Below are 21,439 nucleotides of genomic sequence, written 5' to 3' on the forward strand. Positions count from 1 at the left end.
TTCTTGCTCACGTGCATGAACAAGAGCTTGATCATGACGAAGACGTTGTTGTTCCTCTTGGAATTGAGCTTGGCGATTTGCTTGTTGTAGTCTCTCTTGTTCAAGTTGAGCACGTGCTTGCTCCACATCTCGAGCTTGTTGTTGAAGTACTTGAGCATCCACATTATGGTGGTGTGGGTCTTCATTAGAAGCATGGTAAGACGGAGATGAAGCTCGGTGCCTTGAACTATGAGAGCGCGAAGACCTTGAGTGTTGGGTTCGGTTGTTGGCGATGTTGGCAATAGCTTGTTCAAGGCGTGCCAAACTTTCTTCTTTCCTTCTCACGCTCGCCATGTTTTGTTGACCTTGAGTAGCGAGTGTTGCCCTCATATCATGGCCTTGAGCATCAAGCTTGTCATGGATGTCTTGCACTTGGACATTGAGGTCCCTTCTTTGCACTTGAGCTCGTTCTTCATAGCGTGCGACGGTCTCATTGATCCTTGCCGTGAGGTCATGGATACTCTTGTTGACGGCTTGAGTAGCTATCCAATGTTGGTGCCTTGTCATCGGTAGTTGGTTCCCTCTCCACTAGACATGGTTACAACTAAAACAAGAACTATGTTGTGGGGGTTAGAGGAAAACTCACAAGTAAGTCAAAGACTCACAACAAAATTGGAAAGGTGTATCAAGGTGAGGAACAACCGGTTACACACACAAAAACAAAAACTCTATCTTTACTATTAAATTGCAATAGGTAGCTGCTTGGTGTCACACTTGGGCCAGTTTTTATTTGAGCCCAACGTTCTCAGTTGTGGTTATTAAATTGCAATAGGTAGCTGCCTAGTATGGTGTTAGGTATGGATGTGGAAATCCCAAATGGAAGAACCAAACGAAAAGTCTATTGTCAAAAGTGGGTAAGATCCAAAAGTCACAAGTCAAAAGCGGTGATCACAAAAGGCATACACAATGTGGAACACACGTGTGGGACAAAATGGGGTTAGCGCGACTTAGAAAAATGAGCACGAACAAAATTGGTCCTAACGAAGACTACTAGCTCGGTGTCACGCTAACGCAAGAGAGACCGTGGCTTGGTTGCAAAATTGAGAAGCAACAAGATTTGCGCAAGATGCATCTCTTCTCTTTTCTCTCTTTTGCTTATAAGCTTTGGACTCTTTTGTGTATAGGTGTCACTCACACTCTTTTTCTTTTGTATTTTTTTTTTCTTTCTTTTTCTCACTATGTAAGGATACCACTATCTATGTAAGTACGTCACACTTCTTTTGCTTATCTTTTCACACGAGCTTGCTTCGTAGCTTTGCTCAACACACGCACACCCTCACGGCCGGGACGCTTGCGTAATGCTTCGCAACACTAGAAAGCCACTCTCGATGGGAAAGGTACGCAAAAGAGGCTAGGGCTACAAGTTAGGGGGCAAGTTATACCACTTGATGATGGTGGCCGACGATCTTGAACTTGCTATGGTGGTGGAGGTGTCAAATGAACAGCTTGGATCCTCGGGGTGCCGTCGTCGTTGTCGATGTTGCGGAAGCTTTGTGGTAGCTGTAATGGCACTCAACCCGAAGTCCAAACACAAAAGGGATAGCACCAATGTGAAAAACAAAGTTAGCTATCAAAATTTCGGCCAGGCGGAACTTCCGGTGTCTGGGGGCGGGACTTCCGGTCCGGGGCGGAAGTTCCGGTCCTGCCGGGCGGAACTTCCGGTCGCAATCAGATCTGCGGGCTGTTCATCGATTTGGGCGGAAATCCGGGCCGAAAATCTTCAAATTCGCAGAAAATTTGGCAATAGAAGTTGTGGGAAGGTGGGGGAATTGTAGATAAACACCAAAGACAAGTTTCTATTGGAACAAAACCACCAAAAACTCGCGAGATCCAACCAAGGCCAATTTGAGGCTCTTTTTTGGGATTTTCAAAAAATTTCTCAAGAATTTTTTTGGTGGTGTGGGGGTCAAATCCGTGGCAACCAAGGAGCTCTTGATACCATATGATAAGGCTAAGCCCTAGGGAGGCCCGATCTTCACGGATTTGGATGGGATTCGTAGGGGAGGTGGAGGAACGCGAAGAACATGGGTGGAAAGCGGGGTGGATCGAAGATACAAACGCAACACACACACACAACCGGTTGTTCTTCGTTGGTCCGATACACCAACCCAATGGAATTGCAAGAAAAAGACCCACAAGGAGTAGAGTCCCTCACAAAAGATTGGCAATTGTAACTGATAGAGTTCCAAAGAGAAAAAGAGTGCAAATAGATAGAATTGCAAAAGCAAAAGATCCACAACACTAGAATTCCTAGAATGGAAGAGATCAACTACCTATAAGAGTAGATAATTTCTTAGATGGGTGGATCTAGAAGGGTTTCCCTAAGGGAGGAGCAAAAGCTCAGGTTTTCTCTTACATCAAGTCTGAATCTCAGATCTGAGCCAACAAGGCTATTTATAGTTGGTGGGGTGAAGGGGTAAGTTACATGCTGAATCTGCCAGTTTTGGTGCTGAAACGCGTTAGGCGGAAGTTCCGGCCTCAGGGGTGGAAGTTCCGGTCGTCCTGGGCGGAAGTTCCGGCTGGATTCCCTTCACTGGGGGCTGGACAGCATCTTGGAGGTATCTGGGCGGAAGTTCCGGTCCTGGAGGCCGGAAGTTCCGGTTGGGGCGGAAGTTCCGGCCAACTTCCGGTCTAGTTCCGGAAACGATCGATTTCCTTGCAGTAACATCCCCGGGCGTTTTGGCGCATTTTTGGAACTAGGACGGAACTTGGGCGGAAGTTCCGGTGGGCGGAAGTTCCGGTCTCTTGGGGCGGAAGTTCCGGCTGGATTCTCTTCACAGGGAATCTGGGCGGAAGTTCCGGTCCTGGGGGCGGAAGTTCCGGCTGGGGCGCTGTAGCTCCATCTTCTTCATTTTCAGCTCCCTCTCAATTGGCTTGATCTCCATGGCTTGTGTCTTGATCGATGTACCTGATTGAACACAAGGTATTTGCATGAAGTAGCATGCCATCCAAAGAGGTATCAAATGCATACGTGGAAAGGAGCGAATTCACCTCTTGGTGTAGGGCTTGGGCACGAGCTCGTGTGATTGGACCACGAGGATGGCTTGTCGGTCTTGAGGAGGCGGTGTCCAAAAGCCACCCCGTATCACAAGACACAACATTCTATAGGCTGAAACACAACCAAACATCTCAAAAGTGCAATAAATAGAGAGTAATATCACTCACAATGTAACTAAGGTGGCAACAATTTGGAGAGCCATATAAACAAAACAAGAAAAAATTTATGTATTGTGAACCTAACCAAAGTGATCGAAAACTGTAGCCTTTCAGGGGTGAAAAAAACAGTTACGATGATTAAAGGGTTGTTTAAACCTGATGGATCACTCAAAAATCCCTAAGTTTTCTAAAATGACAGGTGACTCTACAAATGTGAAATTCCCACGGATGACATCATAGGTAGAAACTTGCCACGGTATGAAAATAATTGTGTATTTTTTCTGCGAACAATGAATGGCATGGTGAGAAGAACAAATAAATAATTCCTTTCATGATTGATAGAATTATTTCCACGGCCTCAACATAGATAACTCAGATAGTGGTCTGGACTTCTGGCAACTTTGCAGCACCATAGTGGCGCATCAATATCTTCCCTGGCCTTTGCCTCAAGACTTACCCTGATTCTGTAGCTAAGAGCATATCTAGCAGGTCCCTCAAAACGCGCCCACCCCGTGTAATTTTGGCCGGATAGGAGGTGAGCGCAGTTTGGCCCGTCTAGCAGGCCTCGTATTCGGGCCGGCCCGTATCGGCGAAATACGGGCCCCGTCAAAACCACACCGCCGCCCCCTACAAATACAGGGTGTAGGTGCGAGTAGGGGTCGAACCCCTCACTCACAACCCTAGCTCCACCGTGCGCCGCCGCCTCCCCGCACACGCTCCGGCGAGAAATTCCACGCCGCACGCCGCAACATTAGCACCGCCGCCGGCCATGTCCGCACGAAGGAGCAGTAGCACGTCGCCCGCCTCCGGATCGAAGCGATCCCGCTCGCCGGACACGCTCGACGAGGCGTGGCGACGCCACTGCAAGCTCTCTGCCGCCAGGAGTCGGCGTGCGGAGTGCAAGTACGCCAGCGCCCTCTACGTTCCACCGAAGCTCCGCGAGTTCGCGGCGGGCGGGCACTACAAAAAGGCCGATCCGCCTCTCAAGCCGATGAGCGGCATCAATTTCGACAAATGGCGCGCGGATTGGGAGCAGCAGCGCCGGTGGAAGGCGGCATGGGAGGAGAGCACCAGCGGCAGAGGAGCACCGCGAGCCGGTGAGGAGGAAGAGGAGGCGGAGGAGGGGGAAGACCCCCTCTACTTGCAGGCGGTGGCCGCGTCCCTGAAGGATGCCGCCGACAAGGCTCGGGCGGAGGAAGACGAGGCGGCGCAGGCCATCGCCGCCGTGGAGGAGATGGAGGCGCGGGAGGCCGCTGGCAATGCGACAGTCGTCATCCTCGACGACTAGATCGCTTTGTAGAAGTCGCGATCCATTAGGATCGCGCAATTTTGTAAAATCCCTATCTATAAATCTATCTATGAACGTGATGAACTATCGAAGAATTTTCCCGGGGTTTGCAATTTTCAAAATTACGGGGTCTGTTAGACGAAATGGTTCTTGCGTGAGCATTTTTATATATAGAGCCCTCTATTTGCGTTTTACGGGGCAGCAAAATAGAGAGTCTGTTAGACATGCTTTAAGGATAGCTACCTAGATAAGGTCAATGAGGGTTGCAAGTTGCAACCTACTACCCTAATTTTTCACTCCAGCCAGCAAAAAAATATACTACATGTAAAAATAAATGCTGGAAAAAACAGATAAATTAAGGCATCAATCACGTGGCGCAACACAAGGTGTGGCGAAGGTTGCTCTGTGTTTCTAGCCTGGTGTCGACCTTTCGTGAGGCTGGCCGCGAAGGATTTTTGGGGCAAAGGCGTGACGGCAATTGGGATCTCGAGCCAGAGCCGGCGGCGGGGCATTGGTCGTGGAGCAACTCGAAGGGACTCAAGGGCCTGCCTCGCTGGGGGTTCCAGGACCGGCGTGCCGCCAGTCCAGGGGCGTCGACAGTCCGGAGGTTGGCCTCGCCGAGCCATCCACGCCGGACGCGGAGTCGTCGTTCGTGGGGTGCTGGCGAGCATCTGGGGCGCGAACGCAACCTGCTCGGTGAAGAACTGCGGCCTGCGGGCTGTGGCGCCAACGTGCTTGCCTCCGGCGAGGCGCAAGAGCTTTTTGGAGGCGAAGCGGGCGTCCTCCGGTGGCGCACGGGAGGTGGGGGAAGGAGGCGGCCGACGCACACGTGGTTGGGAGGCGGGGTATGGCGGCTGACGCGAGGTCGTGGGTCGAGAAGAGGCAAGGTTAGGGTTTTCAGGCTGAGATCTCCATAAATTACAGCTTAGAGCCTTGCCACCACCGCCCGCGGCCGCCTTGCCACCTGCGTCGTCCTCCACAGCCCCCGGTATCCCTCTAAGCTCCGCCGCAACATCTCTGGCGGCAGTGAACCCTGCACCTCCACCTTAAGTATTTATCTCGCTGGTGGCTCATTCGCCGTCGCTTTCTCCGTCGTATTCCGGCAAGGTGGACGACACTGCTCCGGCTCTAGCCCTCTGTCTCTCAATTGCGGTGCGGGCGAAGCACGGATTGGATCAGGGCAAGATGAAATAGAAACACAAAATGAAAAGGAGAGAGTGGTCGGTGACGGCCCCCCACACGGCGATGCGCTCACCGTCAAAACGCTGAGAAGCCGAGATCGCAACAGATATATTCCCTTTATCGAAAAAAAAAACAGAAGTTCGGGTTATCGACCAGTCTCTCCGTGTTTTCCAGCGTTTCTCTCTCCATGAGGCCCAACGTCCACAAACGTCGAGCTCCAAACGGAATCGGAACGAAACAATTTCGTGGACGTGTCGGACCACCAAAGTCATTCGGAATCAGAGGCCTTTATAGTTTCCTCATGGCGACTGGCTGATTGTTTTTACAGAAAGGGAAGAGCTGAAGCCCAAGTACTCAAGGGCCCAGTCCAAATTCCTCGCGAGTAAAAGCAAGTGTATGCTTCTGGTCCACAAAGCCCACACGCAGCGTCCACTATCCAAACAAGATCGACAGATCGAAGGGCTGGGATCTTCGTAAGGCGCAGTCCGGTTCTAAATCGTTCCCGTACCGACCGCCGCCCGTCTCCTCATAAATTGGTCCCGCTAGGGTTAGTGCAGGCGACTATCAAGCAAGAGAAGAGGAGCCATGGCGGCGGAGGGAGCCGGGGCGGAGAAAACTGTTTTGTTGAAAAGCTCCGACGGATTGGATTTCGTGGTGTCTGATCTGGAGGCAAGTCAGTCCATGACCATCAAAGACGAGATCGAGTTCATGCTCGAAGACGAGAAGGTATTCGGTGTCAAGTCCTCAGCTATCCATCTTGGCGTCAAAAGCAATATTCTATCCAAAGTGATTGAGTACTTTAGAGGATCTCAAGCCTCGGGCGGCGACCCCCGCTGGGGTGCGAAGTTCATTGATGTCGACCACGAGACCCTCTGCGATCTCATACTGGTGAGCTATTTTATATTTTTTTATGATGCAAAATTGATAGAATCACTATGATTTGTAATTACTACTCCTGTCTCACTAAATATAAGAGGCTTTTGTTCGCTAAATTGACTTTTCAAAACATACGGTACAAGAGTATACGGCAACTAATTTGGCTGGAGGAAGTATTTAGGAACATAGGGAGTACATATTTTAGTTTCTTATTATATTTTCGGACAGAGAAAATAGTAATGACAAAAAATACTTGTAAAGGGCGGGGGGGGGGGGTAGTTCCCTCTCTTAACTATACTTTCATTAGAATGAAATGAGGCACCGCCTTAAACGCGGGTGGGTGAGCTCATCGGCATGATCTCTAATCAATCGGCCACTGCTCGGTTTTCAAAACTACTACTTATATGATGCTTTAGAATTTTGTCTCCTGTTTTATTGAAATAAATTCTTTAGTTCTTGGGGAATAGAATGTATCTTCCAAAACCTCAAATTCTATTTCTACTTTTTCCTAATCCTGTAATTGCTTTGCATTACTACTACAGGCTTCACACGAACTTCAAATCCCAGGGCTCCTTGAACTAGCCTGCCATACTATTGCCAATATGATCAAGGGGAAATTGCCCCACGAGATTCGTAAGATCTTCAATATCAGGAGTGGTTCCACAAAACTACAAGATGCAGATGATGTTGATGAATTGTGTGTTACCATGGTATGTTCCTTAATAAATCTACTCTATGGAGCCAAAAAAATCTTTTTGTTCTGTTTACAACAATTAAAAACCAAATATTACCATGATGTAGGGTATGGTCACTGCGTTTGATTTTGAGGCTCATGCGAACCGTGACATCATATTTGAGGAGAAGGTGTTGAAGGCTCTTAACATAGTTCGCTGCCAAGAATTCTCTGAATATGACCCTAAGCTCAATGATATTATGTGTACCCGGTTTTGCTCGTACAACATTGCCTTCTTTGACCTTGATGAAGAGTGTGAGTGTACTCATGATAATCTCATTCCTTACTATCATTGAAGTGTTCATATTGGTTTTGGTTTTGATTCGTGATATGGCCTTTATTTACAGCTAGGCTTGGTCGTGGGCACCAACTTCACGAGATACCATCACCACAATGCAAGTTGATGGAGGAGTCCTCCACCAATGTCATTTCCTTGAAGATATGTAAATCTGATGTAGGCTTCCCGATCAACGTATTTGGTACTATCATTGCAAGAGATGAACTTGACTATAAATGTGTCTATCTGTTTAAACGTGAAAGTGATGATCCCCAGTTTATCACCTCACCGGTATGCATTCTTGTCCTTAACCATTGTTTTTACTACCTTTGATCCGAAATAAATTATATTCATATCAAAAAGAAATAAATTATATTTGTATTATCTAATTTAAGTATATAGGGGAAAATCAATTTTCATCCTAGGGTGGTGTAATATATCCTCAAGCGACGTACATAAATTGCAAACTTATTTATATAGAATAGAATAGTATCACCATCTACAATATTGCATAAATACAATTTGAAAACATATTTTATCAAGTATTTATCTATATTGGTTTTTTGTGTATATGGGGTCATAACTAAATTTGTATAACTTTGCTGAGCTAATTATTTTGATACTATTTTTTTTTCATAATTTTGTAGGATGACACTTTAAGTTTGAGAGACTCATGTCGAGGGCTTGTTTCATCGGATATAATTCATTTTGAGATCAATTTAAAGATTAAGACTGATGCAGGCGCAATTAAAGATTTTAGCAAAGGCCTTCTAGTTTTCAATAGTGATCGTCTCACCAAGGGTCAGCAATCCTCGAGGTGTTATCTAACTAGTTGGCTGAGTGACGTGGAATTAGCATGTGCCCATGTTCTACATCCCGTGGAAGCCACCATTGCAATTAATTTATTGAAGGGACAGTGTTGTATATCAAGAGTGGAAGCTTGGACTACGAGAAATAGTGAGGATCATCTAATTTTGTATGATAATAAATCAGCTGGAACTCAGATGATAGCTGGTGATGGTGGCTCAGTTCCGTTAACGCGTTCTGTGGTAGCTGTTCCGTCCGATGAAAAGGTGGTGCTATCTCTTGTTGCAAATGGCGAAACTGAACCCATTGTCCTCACGCTGGGAGTCAGTGATGAAGTGCATGCTTGCAAGATGGGCTGCGGTGAACTGCAGGTGAAAATTTCTTGGACAGCTGTGCCCAAACGAAAGAGATATCATAATTGGGAGGTCGTTGGAGATGTGATCCTGTTAGTGTGATTGTAAAACGCTGTAATTTAATTTTCAGATTTGTGTATCTCTATTTGGCTTCTAATTAGTGAAGTGCTCTGTCATACGGCTGTATAACTTGCATAAGCTATAAATTAATTTTTAATTTGTGTTTCTCTTTGGCTTCTTAGTATACTAGGAAATACGCACAAACATAAAATCGTTCATATTGCAGTGTCAAAAAGTAAATTAAATATATCAAGATACACAGTTTAGCATCTAGGATGGATTTACACCAGAAGAGAAAATTGCACATACCAGTAATTCTCGACCAGTCAATCAAATTCTCTTTCGCATAGACTAGCGATTCTACGAGTAATTCAGTGCAACGTTCTATGATGGTCAGATTAAACGGTTTAAAAGCAAGGAGGCCCACCTTATGAGGTGACCTGGCTGTCTAAAAGAAAAAGGGATTGGTCAGAGTACGGGCTGGACGTAAAAATTGTTAAAACTAGAATTGTAAAGGATAGAAACGACAAGCAAATGATTCAACTGATGTTCTTCATTGATCAACAAGGGGGGATTTATACAAGGGTTCCGTCGGTTACAAAAGGAGGCGCCTGTAGAAGATGCCTATTAGATGAAAAGGTGTCTGTACAAGTAAAAGGGGTCCGTACGGACGGCGATGGTTTGGGCACTAATTAACTGCCTATGGCAGTTAGGATTTAATCCTAGGACGTGGCTAGGGAGTGCGCGGGCACTGTTTTGCGCTCCGCAGTGCTCCCCCTGTCGGAATCAGACAAGCACCTGAAACGGAAAAGGTGCCCTGGACCTTTCCCTTTCTGGATTTTGGCACGCCGGTCGCATAGCACGGGAGTCTAAATTGGCTTGAAGAAAAAAAAAGACACCCGCGCGCCCAGGTCCTCCAAAACCGCTACAGTACGTCTCTAGCCCCTGTCCCCACCCCGCTGCCTTTGCAGAGGCCGCACATGAAGAACTCCATTGCCTACACCTGGTGGCTGCAGTTTCTTACATAAAAAACACCAGATTAACATAGTAGAAAATAACTGCTCATAAAGGAAGATCGATTAGGAGCTGCTGCTTCTCCTCCTCTCCCCAGCAGGTACTGAATAATCGCCCACTCCTCCCTGTAACTTCTTATGCATCCATGTGACTCCTAGATCTAAAATAGTACTACTAGCATGCAAATTACATTCTCCCTCCAGAGATCAGCTTAGTTTGAAGTTTGAACCGTCGGAAATAGCTTACAGTCTACATCCCCCGTCCCTACAACTAAGCCTGAAGCAGAAACTCCAGGTATTCTTGAAAGAAAATGTAGTTTTCACCCTGAATTGAACAACTACAGGTAGCTGGGTAATGAACTGATACAGGTTAGTTGCTGACACATTTTTCCTGCGAAACAGGTCCATAAAGATGATGTACATCCTAGTACCAACACAACATTGGTAATATGCATATTATCTGGGATGTAATTTAGGGGCATGAAGAAAAAAATTCAACTTGAAAAGTACAGCAGAGACAAGGAATGTAAGAAACTTGTTCATTATCTTGCTCCTATGGCAAAATTGGAAGTCTAAATACAAACATTGTTTCGGGTTTTAAGCGGAAACATTTTCACAGCTACCACAACAATATTATGCAGATGTTTTGTAGGTGACAAAGTACAAGTCTTGAGCAGAATTGATGTGTTCCCTTTATACCTTGTGCTGTGTGTCTTTATGTAAAACTACATAAAGAGAGAAATAATTCAGTTAGATGTGATGTTGTATAACAAACATGTATGTATTGTGAATGTAGCAAAAAAAAAAAGAATGTGTACCGACATAAAGAACTTCTTTTATTGCAGATATGTATGGTCTTGTTAGAGTTGTAGTTTTAAACCTGAATCAACCCGCAGAAACAGATGTGGAAATGCGAAATGAACAAGGAGAACCAGATGTGGAAATGCCAAATCAACAAGGAGAACCAGATGTGGAAATGCAAGGACTTGGAGCAGCAGTTACAGGCCAGATACAATAAGATGAAGTGCCATTGGATGAACCACAACGAGCCTGGTGATGTTGACAGTGAAAATAAGCCCACTACTAGTCATCCAAACAGCAGCACCCTTCCATCTGCTGACACAGGGGATGGGACAAGCCAAAGACTTTCTAGTGAAGAATCTGCTAGCGATGACGAGGTTCAGTCTACACAAAGCAATCAGAATCCACCCAAGACCCACTACCCTGGCATGATTTTTGATTTCTGGGAAGCAGCAAAATTACACTACAACAAATATGCAAAACATATGGGTTTTCCATTAAGACCAGCACCTCCTGGAATTATACCTTGGACAAGCAAAAGGAGAAATACATCTTTGTTTGAAACAAGAGTGGCAAGAATGAGGATATAAATAAGCAGGAAGCGCCAGCTGTAAGGCAAAGGAGCCGCATCATAACTAAGAAGACGGACTCCAGGGCCATCTCAGGGTTGAAAGAAAAGCGGTTAAATGGAATGTAACTATGTTCGTAGAGGAGCATACACACGAAACGATTAAAATAATATCGTTCGAGAGATACTCAGGTCACACAGAGGTATCCCCATAGACAAAAATGATTTTATCAAGTTTTTGCACAAAGTACATCCTATAAAAGTAAGTTCTTACGATTTGTGCCCCAGTGGCTAGATCTTATTAACTTTTGAAGTAGAAAGAAAAGAATTGCCTCCAGTATATGTAACATTAAGAACTTACTCCAGTGCAAAAATAGAAGTACCAAAATAGACTATGAAGAAACCATGAACATGTTTATCCATGGTGAACTATAAGAACATCTATCAGAACTAAGATATTACATCCATCAGAACTACATGATGACATATTCTCGCATGAAAATAAATAAGAAAATGAAACTACATCCTTTGAAAACTGAAAAAAGAACTACATCATGAATGAGAAGTCAAAAACTACATCATGTTTAGATAACTACATACTGGTAGAAACAGTTTGCATGTATAATTGCATCCTAATAATTAGAATTTTGCAAACTATTTACATCCTAGAAAGTAGAATTTTGCACATTAGTTTGTATGTATATTAAAACTACATCCTAATAACTAGAATTTTTCATACTATTTACATCATATTTTTAATCCAAAATGCCAATAAACAATGTTGTGAATTACATCATAAATTATGCAATGAAAGATACAGTTTGCATAAAAATTATTACATGTTGAATATTAAAAAGTACATCATAAGAGGGAAAGACTTAATAATGGTTAGTTGGTTACACCGTAAACTAGTGAATTTCATGAACTAAATTATTTTGGATCCCGAACGCTGTAAACTACACCCTGAATATTAAAGTTTCATCCATGAAATTGCAGTTTCCAGAATAAGTTACATCATAACCTAATGAATTTCATATACAACAATTTTTGTGCATCCCAAAGTCACCCCTGAATATTAAAGTTTCATCCTACAGAAGCTACATCCTTAAAATTGCAGTTTCCAAAAAATATTTAAAAAGCTACATCTTGTGTGCCAAAAAAAATGTACATAAAAGCATAGCCAGTTAGCCACGATGATTAATACCATGATACATGCTTAAGAACACACACAAGTCTAGTTACATCCCTGTCCCTCAATAGTTGTACTCATGAACACAAACACGCTGAACTGACCAAAACGTAACCTAAACACAGACAGATATTAATATGGCCCAAATAGAAAGTCCTCTCACCTTGATCTGTGGACGAACTTGTCCCTCTGTAGTTGTACTAACGAATCGCTCAAGCTACAATTTCAGATTCCCTTCCAAAATCAACCTAGATCAAATGACAGAAACATCCGATTACATCGAGATTTTAGTGTTCTATAGATGCAAAATCTCCCAGCGAAAAACACACATAGGAGGCTGCAGGGGACTCACTGCCATCGAAGCAAACCGAACTGCAAAAATCAATCGGGAACCCTACCTGAACGAAAATAAGGATAGCAAAATGAGATCCACCTAGCAGAACCCTTGTGAAGCCTTGCAGCCGGTAACCAGCTCCGCTTCCCAGGCTCCCACACCCGCGGGTACCGTTGCCCCACAGACGTGCGAAGCAACCATGGATTCTGCATCATGTATTAGAGGCTTAGAGCTCACAGTCTGCTACTGGTAGGGCAAAAAAACTGAGTCGTGAGACCCATGAGTGGATGTGCAAGTACAAAATTCTTGAAGTTATATTATTGCGAGCATAATCAGGGTGTAAAATTTGGGCAATAACTACATCCTGGTAGAAACGACTACATCCATTTCGCAAATTTTAATCTTTAAACTCCATCTTGTTGATGCGAAAAAATATCAGAAATCCCTAGTGTCTAATCTAACCATAACTTCAGAGCACAAAAATACATCCTATGAGTACAATACTACATCCGTATGAGCAATCCCTTGCACATTTTAATCGTGAAAATGCATCCTGTTGAAGCAAAAAAAATGCTTACTGTCTAATCTGCGGCTGCGCCCGCGACGGAAGGGCGAAGATGGCGCCCACGACGACTTTCTGGAGCACGAACCATACCGCTCCGGAGGTTAGACACCAGCACCATACGAGGGCGGGCCAGGGCCCGAGGTCGAGCCGAACGCGGAAGGAGGTCTTCGGCGGCGGCGACGAAGTCGATGTCTTCAAGGGTGGGCATGGAGGCAGAGGGAGGCGAGGACCACCCACTGATCAAGGCAGCGGGCTCTGCGTCGGAGGCCGGGAAGAAGGCGGAGGGCAGGGCGCGGCGGCCGGGGCTGGCGCATGCCTTCTCCAGGGCACGGCGGATCGCGTGGGGGCCGTCGGCAGCCATCCCTCCCGTCTCCTGTGTGTGTGCCCGTGAGAGATGAAGAGGATTGGGGATTGTGCGTGCGTGTCACGTGGTCCTACCTGCCCCGCAGCGAGTGAGCCGTGTGATCGTTGATCGGACGGACGTGAAAGGTGAGCACCGCCTAAGACAAGACAGTGCCCAGGCAATAATTAGATTTTGCGTTAATCCTAACACTTCCCCTTGCACAAAGCTGCTTCTTGTATGTCTTGTATTCCTTGATGATCTTTGAAGTTGATAATCTCCCCTAAAAACTCTGTGGGAAAAATATGAGAAGTTGTGTAGGATATGTTGTTAGAACTTCTTCAAACTCGGTGGGAAAATAAGGATAAAATGACACAATATATAATTGGTATTGCCTCTTTGTTAACTCAATATGAGAAAAACCTTGTAAAAGGGGAAAACCATATAGTTTAGAGAACAATATATGTCATGTATACTTTCCTAAAAACCTCGGTGGGAAAAACAGAAAGTATAACATATAATCTTGTGTTGATATTACCTCATTAAAAATCTTGATGAGAACCTGTATAGTAATAAACTCATAAAGGGAAAAAGAGTGTAATATGATGCTTTGAACATGAGTAGTTCAGGAAGTTACTCCCCTTGATTCTTGCAAATTTTGAAGTGGTCGCATACCAATTCCATGAAGATATTTCTGGAGTGTTGAAGTTGGTAGAGACTCTGTGATATTATCGTATGATCTTGCAAGATGTTTATTCCTCGACTCTTTTCGAGTTCATGGGGATAAAACAATTTAGAGGCAATATGCTTAGTGATATTGCTTTTCATGTATCACGTTTGCATCCATGCAACACAAGCAACATTATCTGTGTAGATAATGATTGATGATTCAATAGAACCAATACCACATGACTTATGTATGTGGTTTATCATTCCGTAAAGCTACACGTGTTAACGCGACTTTGTATTTCAGAATGATTGGTAGGTGTAGTCACCAGAGTTTGTTTCGAAGACATCAATGGAGTGACAATTCTACCATGTTGATACACATTGTGGGGATCATTCAATTAGCCAACATCAGTGTATCCTGATGATATTGGAGTTGAGATTTCTCTGAAATTACAAGAATATATCAAGTAATGTGTGGTGCATTGGAGATATCGAAATATATTCTTAATTCCCATCCAATTGTGTTTGGTGGGTCCAATGGCACTGAGATATGGAACTTCAAGTCCCAACATCCCTTCTACATCATCTCGTGGTTTGAGTGAATCGTTCTCTACGTCTAGAGATCGAACAACCAACATGGGATATGAATATGAGTCTATTTTAAGTTTCTCCAATATTTCTAATATAGGCAGCTTGGTGTACCATAATACTTGAGTGAAGTAGATCGACTTGTAGTATCAAGCATTGTTTGGGTTAAACCAAATCCATCATTTCAAATTCCGTCTTTAAGATGATCACCTAATTCGTCATGGCAAGAGTAATCTTTGCGTATGACAAACACGCATGGGTAATCATCATTGTAGGAGTAATCCTTGTTTCTACGGAACTCACTACGTCGGTTGTACCAAAATATACCGACAACATTAAGCCATGTTATGACTTAATGATTTTACACAATACATGTGGCATTTGCATTTTGATTCAGATTGAGATTCCATCGGGAACCATACATGTCCAAATCTAGTGATCCACATGGATATGTAGTCACTACATCTATCTATGCACGTAAACCTGACCTTGTGCTACAAGTCTTGCTTTCTCACCACCTTATTATCTCATTCCGTTTCTGGAAGAGAACACATTGAACAGCATAGGAATTCATTTGAATTGGAGGAGCGAGGCTAATTCTGCTTGGATTTCATTCTTTATTGTTTCAATCCGAGCGAGTGGTTTACACTCTTCCATGACCATGGTATTTGGATCTGAATCATTGTGAAAGATGTTTGCAATCATAAAAGAGAAATACTGTCAACATTTGTAGGCCTTAGTCATATGATTCTCCAGAATCGATATAGCTGGAGGAAATCTCAAGCACCCGTGATCAGTGGCGGAGCTAGGATTTTCACATTGGGTATTCGAAGATAAAAAATATATATGCAGGCTCACAATAACAAGGAACTATTTGTTTCAAAAAAGAAGAAGATAAATATAAATTGTTCATAGTAGTGACAACATATTGAATAATTAAATTACATTGGAAGGAGCATTGCTCACGTTTTCATCTTGATTTTCCTTTAAACCTTAATAGATATTGGTGTTGGTGTTGGTGTTGTCGTCGACGTTACCTTTTCTTTTTTTCGCAGTTTTATCTGAGATGCATTTCACGTCACTAAAACTGTCCCTCTTCTACTTCTTAAAAAAATCAGATCAGAAATTACAATAACTACTATATTAAAGGGTAACAACTTCGATTTTTGTGAGAATTTTGAGGGATTTTACTGTCTCTTTCTGGTGTACCGTTCGATGTTGTCTACCAATTTAGAGTAATGTGCTTTTCTTCTTGATACTTCAGTGGTGGATTGTTGTGGTGCCTCTCTGGTGTGGCCATAGCTGCAAAGAGCATTGTGGACTATTAGGGCATGAGCAATGGAGGCAGCTGTCCAATTAGGCTTGGATAAAACTTTTGACATATGCATGCTATGTTATGGTCCCATTAATATGTCTTTCTCTCAAAAGCTGATTTGGTTTTTCTTTTTCTCTCTCACATTTTCACTTAGTTTTCACTTTATGGCTGAAGAGGTTGTCTCCTGATGAAGAGGCTGCCTCCTTATCCGAACCTACTTTGGACCACCCGAACCAAGATAAAGCTGTGAGGCAACACCCCTGGAGCTATGCGTTGGGCATGCCCTTAGTTTACCTGGTAGCCCACGTGCGACCTGATAGCACCGCTTCCTCTCGCTACGTGGCTCTATCCGAAGAAAATCCCGTGCCCAAATACCAGTCTATGTATTCTCGATTCTCTCTCATCCCTCTCTATGCCAAATTTCCTAATCTTTACCTCCGGGCCGGAGATCCTCCTGGACTAATCCACCTGTATGGGTTAGCAGGGCAAGCGTGCGGCTGGAGACATGGCTTGCGGCGGCCCAAGCAGAGGATGGAGAGATGCGCGATGCGGCCTGCCGTCGAGATGCTCTGCAGGCGGCCAATGATGTATGGCGCGGGGCGTTGGGGCAGGAGGTAGGCGGCGCTTCTTAGGTGACGAGGTAGAGGCTGCGGGGAACATCGGCTGTGGAGGTCGGCTGGGGCCTTGGCCAGTACGAGCTGCTGACGAGGTGTTGCCGGTGTGGTCGCGGAGGTCTGCGTCGAGCTGCGTTCGCCGCGGGAGCCAAAGGAGTACTACCTGCGCCGAAGGAGAGCAACAGTACGTGGAGGGGCGGCGCGGTTGAGGAGGTTTGTGATTCACTAGCGGTAATGATTTCTGAAATTTGGTTTGGCATGCTTTCTTCAATGGTAGTAGCGCTGTCCGTGATGATCTTTTCTCACTCTTTGCCGGCCACCTCGAGGTGCTGATGCTCGCCGCTGTCGTCACTTGACGGACAACTGCCCTTCGCCCTCTCTGTCACAGGGATACGGCTGGTGCCAGTATGTGTTCGCAACTTCGCATACGAGCGTGGGCGTCAATGGAAGGTAGGAGGACAGCCCTGACATCTATTTTTCTTCCATATGCCATGCGGGCTGTTCCCCATTCGGTCCGGGTGGAGTGTGTGCTGATGCAGGCTAGGACGGTGAAGGCGACACGCTCGATCGCGGATAGAAGAGGCCAAGGTGAATGCCGTGCTGTGACAAATGTCCTGGCTACTTCTCTTGATTTACCCGACATCCAGGTATGGTGGTATACTACATGTTTGCTCCATCGAGTAATTGGTGTGTATGCCAGTTTATTTTCATGTAGTATATAAATAATTTGACAACAACTGCTGGGCTGCTATCAGAGGATTCAGAACATGAAGAAGGCAGGGGTTCATGTTGATTAACATGAAGAGAAGGTGAATATACCCAGTAAATGCTCCAGAGTATTAGCATTTGATGGAGCCGGCAAACAATATTTGCAAATGTTTTCCACTTGCAGAAGCAGCCACGTATGTTTAGCCAACTGCAGATCAATTACTACTTTCAATTCCGAAGTGGTGTGCATATATTACAGAGTTGACAGTACTGAATTTTGGAACTTGTCTTCATGTAAGCACCAGATTTGTTGAACTTTACATCCTTTTGGTTTGATTAAATTGATAGAAACTTGTTGTTTGTCATCACTTCCTTTGGTGCATGGTTTCACTAGATAAAAACATCCAGCTGTTGATGGCATTTGAACTTCATTTGTTTGATTGAAAAATTAAGCAATACATTTGTTATATATTGGGTCTCAGATTTAAATTTGCTAAGGAATATAAATGTGTGATTTATTTGATTATGTTTGTTATTCTTCTAACAGGTTACAATCACTTGGCCAATGACATGTGCAATGAGCGATAGTTTTGAGCTTCTTTACTTTTGAGTGCCAACATTAGTATGGGGGCTAATCCAGCCAAAGGATCAGCAGAATTGGTTGTCTAATTCATGAACATTTATCAAAGAGTTTTAAGGTCAGTAGTAGGCCTGCCAAAAAATGTTTCCATAGTATCCCTCCAATTGTGAGCTTTTGTAGTAAAATGATTCTAATGGTAAAATATAACAACACATACTGATAATTAAATTGTAGCTTTGATGCAAAAAAGATACCATCCAGGTTTACAACTCAATCAAAAGCAGAGTGATGGTAGGAATATGGATAAGCTCCGCATGAAGTACTCTGATATTGAGAACCAGTGTATATTTAAAATGATACTTTTCTCTCTGCTCCATTTGTATTTCTTAAATTTAGTAATTATGTGAGAATTTCTGTTTTCTCACCCTGTTTAATAATCTCAGAATGAGAAATGTATGCTGGAGTCAGCAGAAACCACATATTGTTATGGAAGCAAAGAGGTAGTCAAAGAACTATCGTCTGGACAAAGCTGAGATCTTGCAACAGTTTTGTCGGAGGAGTTGACTAAAACAAACATGAATATAGTATTTCAAACAGCCAAAGTTGAATTCTTGGGGGGATTTGTTTGGTCACTGGAAGGAATGAGGATGGTGATGAAGCTTGCAATACACGCTACCCCTCCTCTCCAGCTTGCCCAGGTATGCTTTCTTCATTCTGACACATACCGAAAAGTTGTATGTTCGTGGGTGGAGCTGACTTTTCTGTGGCAAATGACATGGTATGATTCTGTTCATCTTACCGAGAATGATATTTCTGTTTTTGTTGATTGGAAGAGAACTGATTAATGTTAGCAAGGTACCACACTCAAAATGCCTGAATTCAGTTCAGTTCGATGTACTAATAGTTAAAAAAACAGAGTCAGACATGCTACTTATGTGGAATCAAATCAATTTTTTGTGCTAAAGGTTAGTACGATAGATTGACATATGAGATGCCTTATGGCCTGATACATTCATCGTATTTACTATGCAGCCATACACTAAGCTTTTCTTATGCACACATAGTTGTTTAAACGTGGACATGACAAAAAGCAACACGGTTGGAGTTGAGAAATTGCATGTAGTATAGCGGCATGGTTGATAGTCTGCCGTTAGCTATTTGTGATGGGGATATCATATTTCACCAAATCACAGTTCTGTGCATCCTTATGATCCTCTATATTTTTTTCCATAGTGCATAAAAAAGATAGTGTTAATTAATGTTTCTTCTTAGTCTTCTTAGTCTTCAATCAGTTAATTATTGTCGTTTCTCACACCTCCACTTTCAGGGCATATTTTGTGCAGGCATGATCTGGGGGCTTGGTTGACTTCTTTGCTTATAGTGCTGGTTTATAATGACACTTTTTGTAATAACAACGCCAGAGCAAAGCGAACACGGTGTGCAGTTTGTGAAGAAACTATGATCTTCATGCACAGCTTTGTCCTGTGCAAAATTAACTAGATGGGGAGAGATTAACAAGGCAGGCAACAGATGCCTTGGCTAGCCACCCAAGAAATCATGGGGACATTGTCAAAAAAGATTGTACTCTTCTGTTTTCATATATGAAGCTCTCTTTCACCTGAAGAAGTGTTGTTTTGATGTACGAAGCTCCCTTTCACCTTAAAAAATGTATTATTTACTCCAATCAAGGTAGAATCTGGAATCTGTGTAACCTACAATGTTTTATCTTCATATTACTGGAGCATGCACATACACGTCTAAAGTAATTGATTGTTGATACTTTGACAACAAGACAATAAGAAATGATGAGAAGCTGGACTAAATATCAAATGGTATCATCTTTTCAGGTGAGCACAAATGATATTTATTTAGTCTTAATTCAAATGAATAGATGGACAAGGGAGATAAAATATATATGATTCTCATAATGTAAATGACAACAAAATGACATAATTTAAGTTGTTCCAGTTCATCTGATATGCAAATTCATTATTAGTATCTGTGTACAACAATAGATACCAACTTCTGTCAGTCAATATAAATGAATAGCTTCAGTCAGTCAATGATAGCTAGCAAATTCAGTCTAAAATCTTCTTATACCGAGACCACTATCTCACGCAGAGCTTACTACTACTACAGACCTGCCACGTCCATAAGGTTTGTTAGTGAATCCTACGCAGGAGTAAATCCTCCATGCCCAGTTCCCCTTCTGCATATCTATGTTAAGATTCTGGATGTGAAAAAAGAATTGAATAACTACCCACATCTAACCATTACTCGAACATTACACAAAAACATGTAAATAACTTTACAAGAGAACTACGAGAGCCGCCTCCAGCAAAAAAGGAAACAAAAAAACGGCGTCCAGTCGGGGCCCCTCCTGGTTTTCCACCATTGAAGAGCTCCACTGGAAAACAGCTGTTTGCTGAGTCGGGCACAAGAGGTAAGAAGTGCAGAGCCGTGCAGTGGGTAGGCGCCCGCTGGTTGGGTTCCTGGCCAAGTTGTGACGTCGCTTCAAGCGCCGGTCATTAGCAATCCTTGTGGCTCGCTTAAGATTATAAAGGCATTCTGCCAGCGCACCACCGGCGATATTCTGCAGAAAAGTATACACTAATATTCCATGTTTTATTTGCCAAACTTCCGAGTTACAACACCTCTGTGTCGTTGTGTCCAGCTATCATGCGAATTGCGAACCAGGCTATATGTATGATTTTTTATTTTTTTTGAACAAAAGGCTATATGTATGATCAATACGCTCTTGTGTTCCCATGAATTATCTGGATATGCCCAATTTATCTCATTGTTCATTTTCTTTGGTAGAATAAGAATATGTATCACATATGTACTAGATTCAGTTGTACCACTGATTGATGCATATAGGTTTTGCTATCAGTATATGTGTTATAGTGATATTAACAGATTCAGTCGTAGGCTTACCATCTAAATAAACAATGTCGTTCTTATCCCCTTCAATAACTCCCAGGCAAAATATGGAACGGTATTGCTTACTCTTTGTCTATCATTTTGTATCCTACCAGCAATATGAAAGAATGATAGAAATTGATCGTTCTACACAGTTTATGAACTCTTGTTCCATTATGTAAGATGTATCCGCTCTTGCACGGATGGATATTAGTTGGGGAAAAGATGTGAGTCAATTCGCTGGTGTGATCATCTTATCCAAGAGCAGCTAATTTGTCGACATTATTTAGTTCTTGGTTCTAGAAAATTTCAAGCATTTTGCACTGATGGGTATTAGTAACCACGGTGTGTAAAGTTGTATCCTACAACATCCAAGGAAGAAAGCTTCCAGGTTTCTCATGAGAGAATTCAAGATTACTGAAGATGCAGAATAAATACGATCTTTTCCTCAGGATGTTTGAT

At 43.4% G+C, this 21,439-nt stretch overlaps 1 protein-coding gene and 2 long non-coding RNA genes across 13 annotated transcripts; 2 read left to right on the forward strand and 1 right to left on the reverse strand.

Moving 5' to 3' along the window:
* Positions 1–6,198: 6,198 nt before the first annotated feature.
* On the forward strand, positions 6,199–8,887 carry LOC124698593. The gene is made up of 5 exons (XM_047231077.1): positions 6,199–6,553; positions 7,084–7,251; positions 7,343–7,529; positions 7,622–7,842; positions 8,199–8,887. Exons 1-5 carry the CDS (start codon positions 6,251–6,253, stop codon positions 8,811–8,813), a joined length of 1,494 nt encoding a protein of 497 aa, XP_047087033.1. The 5' UTR covers positions 6,199–6,250; the 3' UTR covers positions 8,814–8,887.
* A 1,439-nt stretch (positions 8,888–10,326) lies between these two features.
* LOC124698594 lies at positions 10,327–13,398 on the reverse strand. The gene is made up of 4 exons (XR_007001018.1): positions 13,255–13,398; positions 12,741–12,882; positions 12,506–12,590; positions 10,327–10,509 (listed from the first exon to the last, which is right to left on the reverse strand). It is a non-coding gene; the product is annotated as an uncharacterized LOC124698594 (long non-coding RNA).
* Positions 13,399–16,535: 3,137 nt separating this feature from the next.
* On the forward strand, positions 16,536–19,817 carry LOC124702650. 11 transcript variants are annotated; one of them, XR_007002584.1, is made up of 7 exons: positions 16,541–16,998; positions 17,156–17,217; positions 17,307–17,414; positions 17,523–17,769; positions 18,023–18,173; positions 18,499–18,753; positions 19,383–19,817. It is a non-coding gene; the product is annotated as an uncharacterized LOC124702650 (long non-coding RNA). The 11 variants fall into 11 exon arrangements; XR_007002585.1 differs by having other exon boundaries at positions 16,541–16,980; XR_007002581.1 differs by having other exon boundaries at positions 16,540–16,998; positions 17,156–17,414.
* The last annotated feature ends 1,622 nt before the right edge of the window (positions 19,818–21,439 follow it).

The sequence above is a fragment of the Lolium rigidum genome, chromosome 3 (assembly GCF_022539505.1).
Source record: "Lolium rigidum isolate FL_2022 chromosome 3, APGP_CSIRO_Lrig_0.1, whole genome shotgun sequence".
Lineage (NCBI taxonomy): Eukaryota > Viridiplantae > Streptophyta > Magnoliopsida > Poales > Poaceae > Lolium > Lolium rigidum.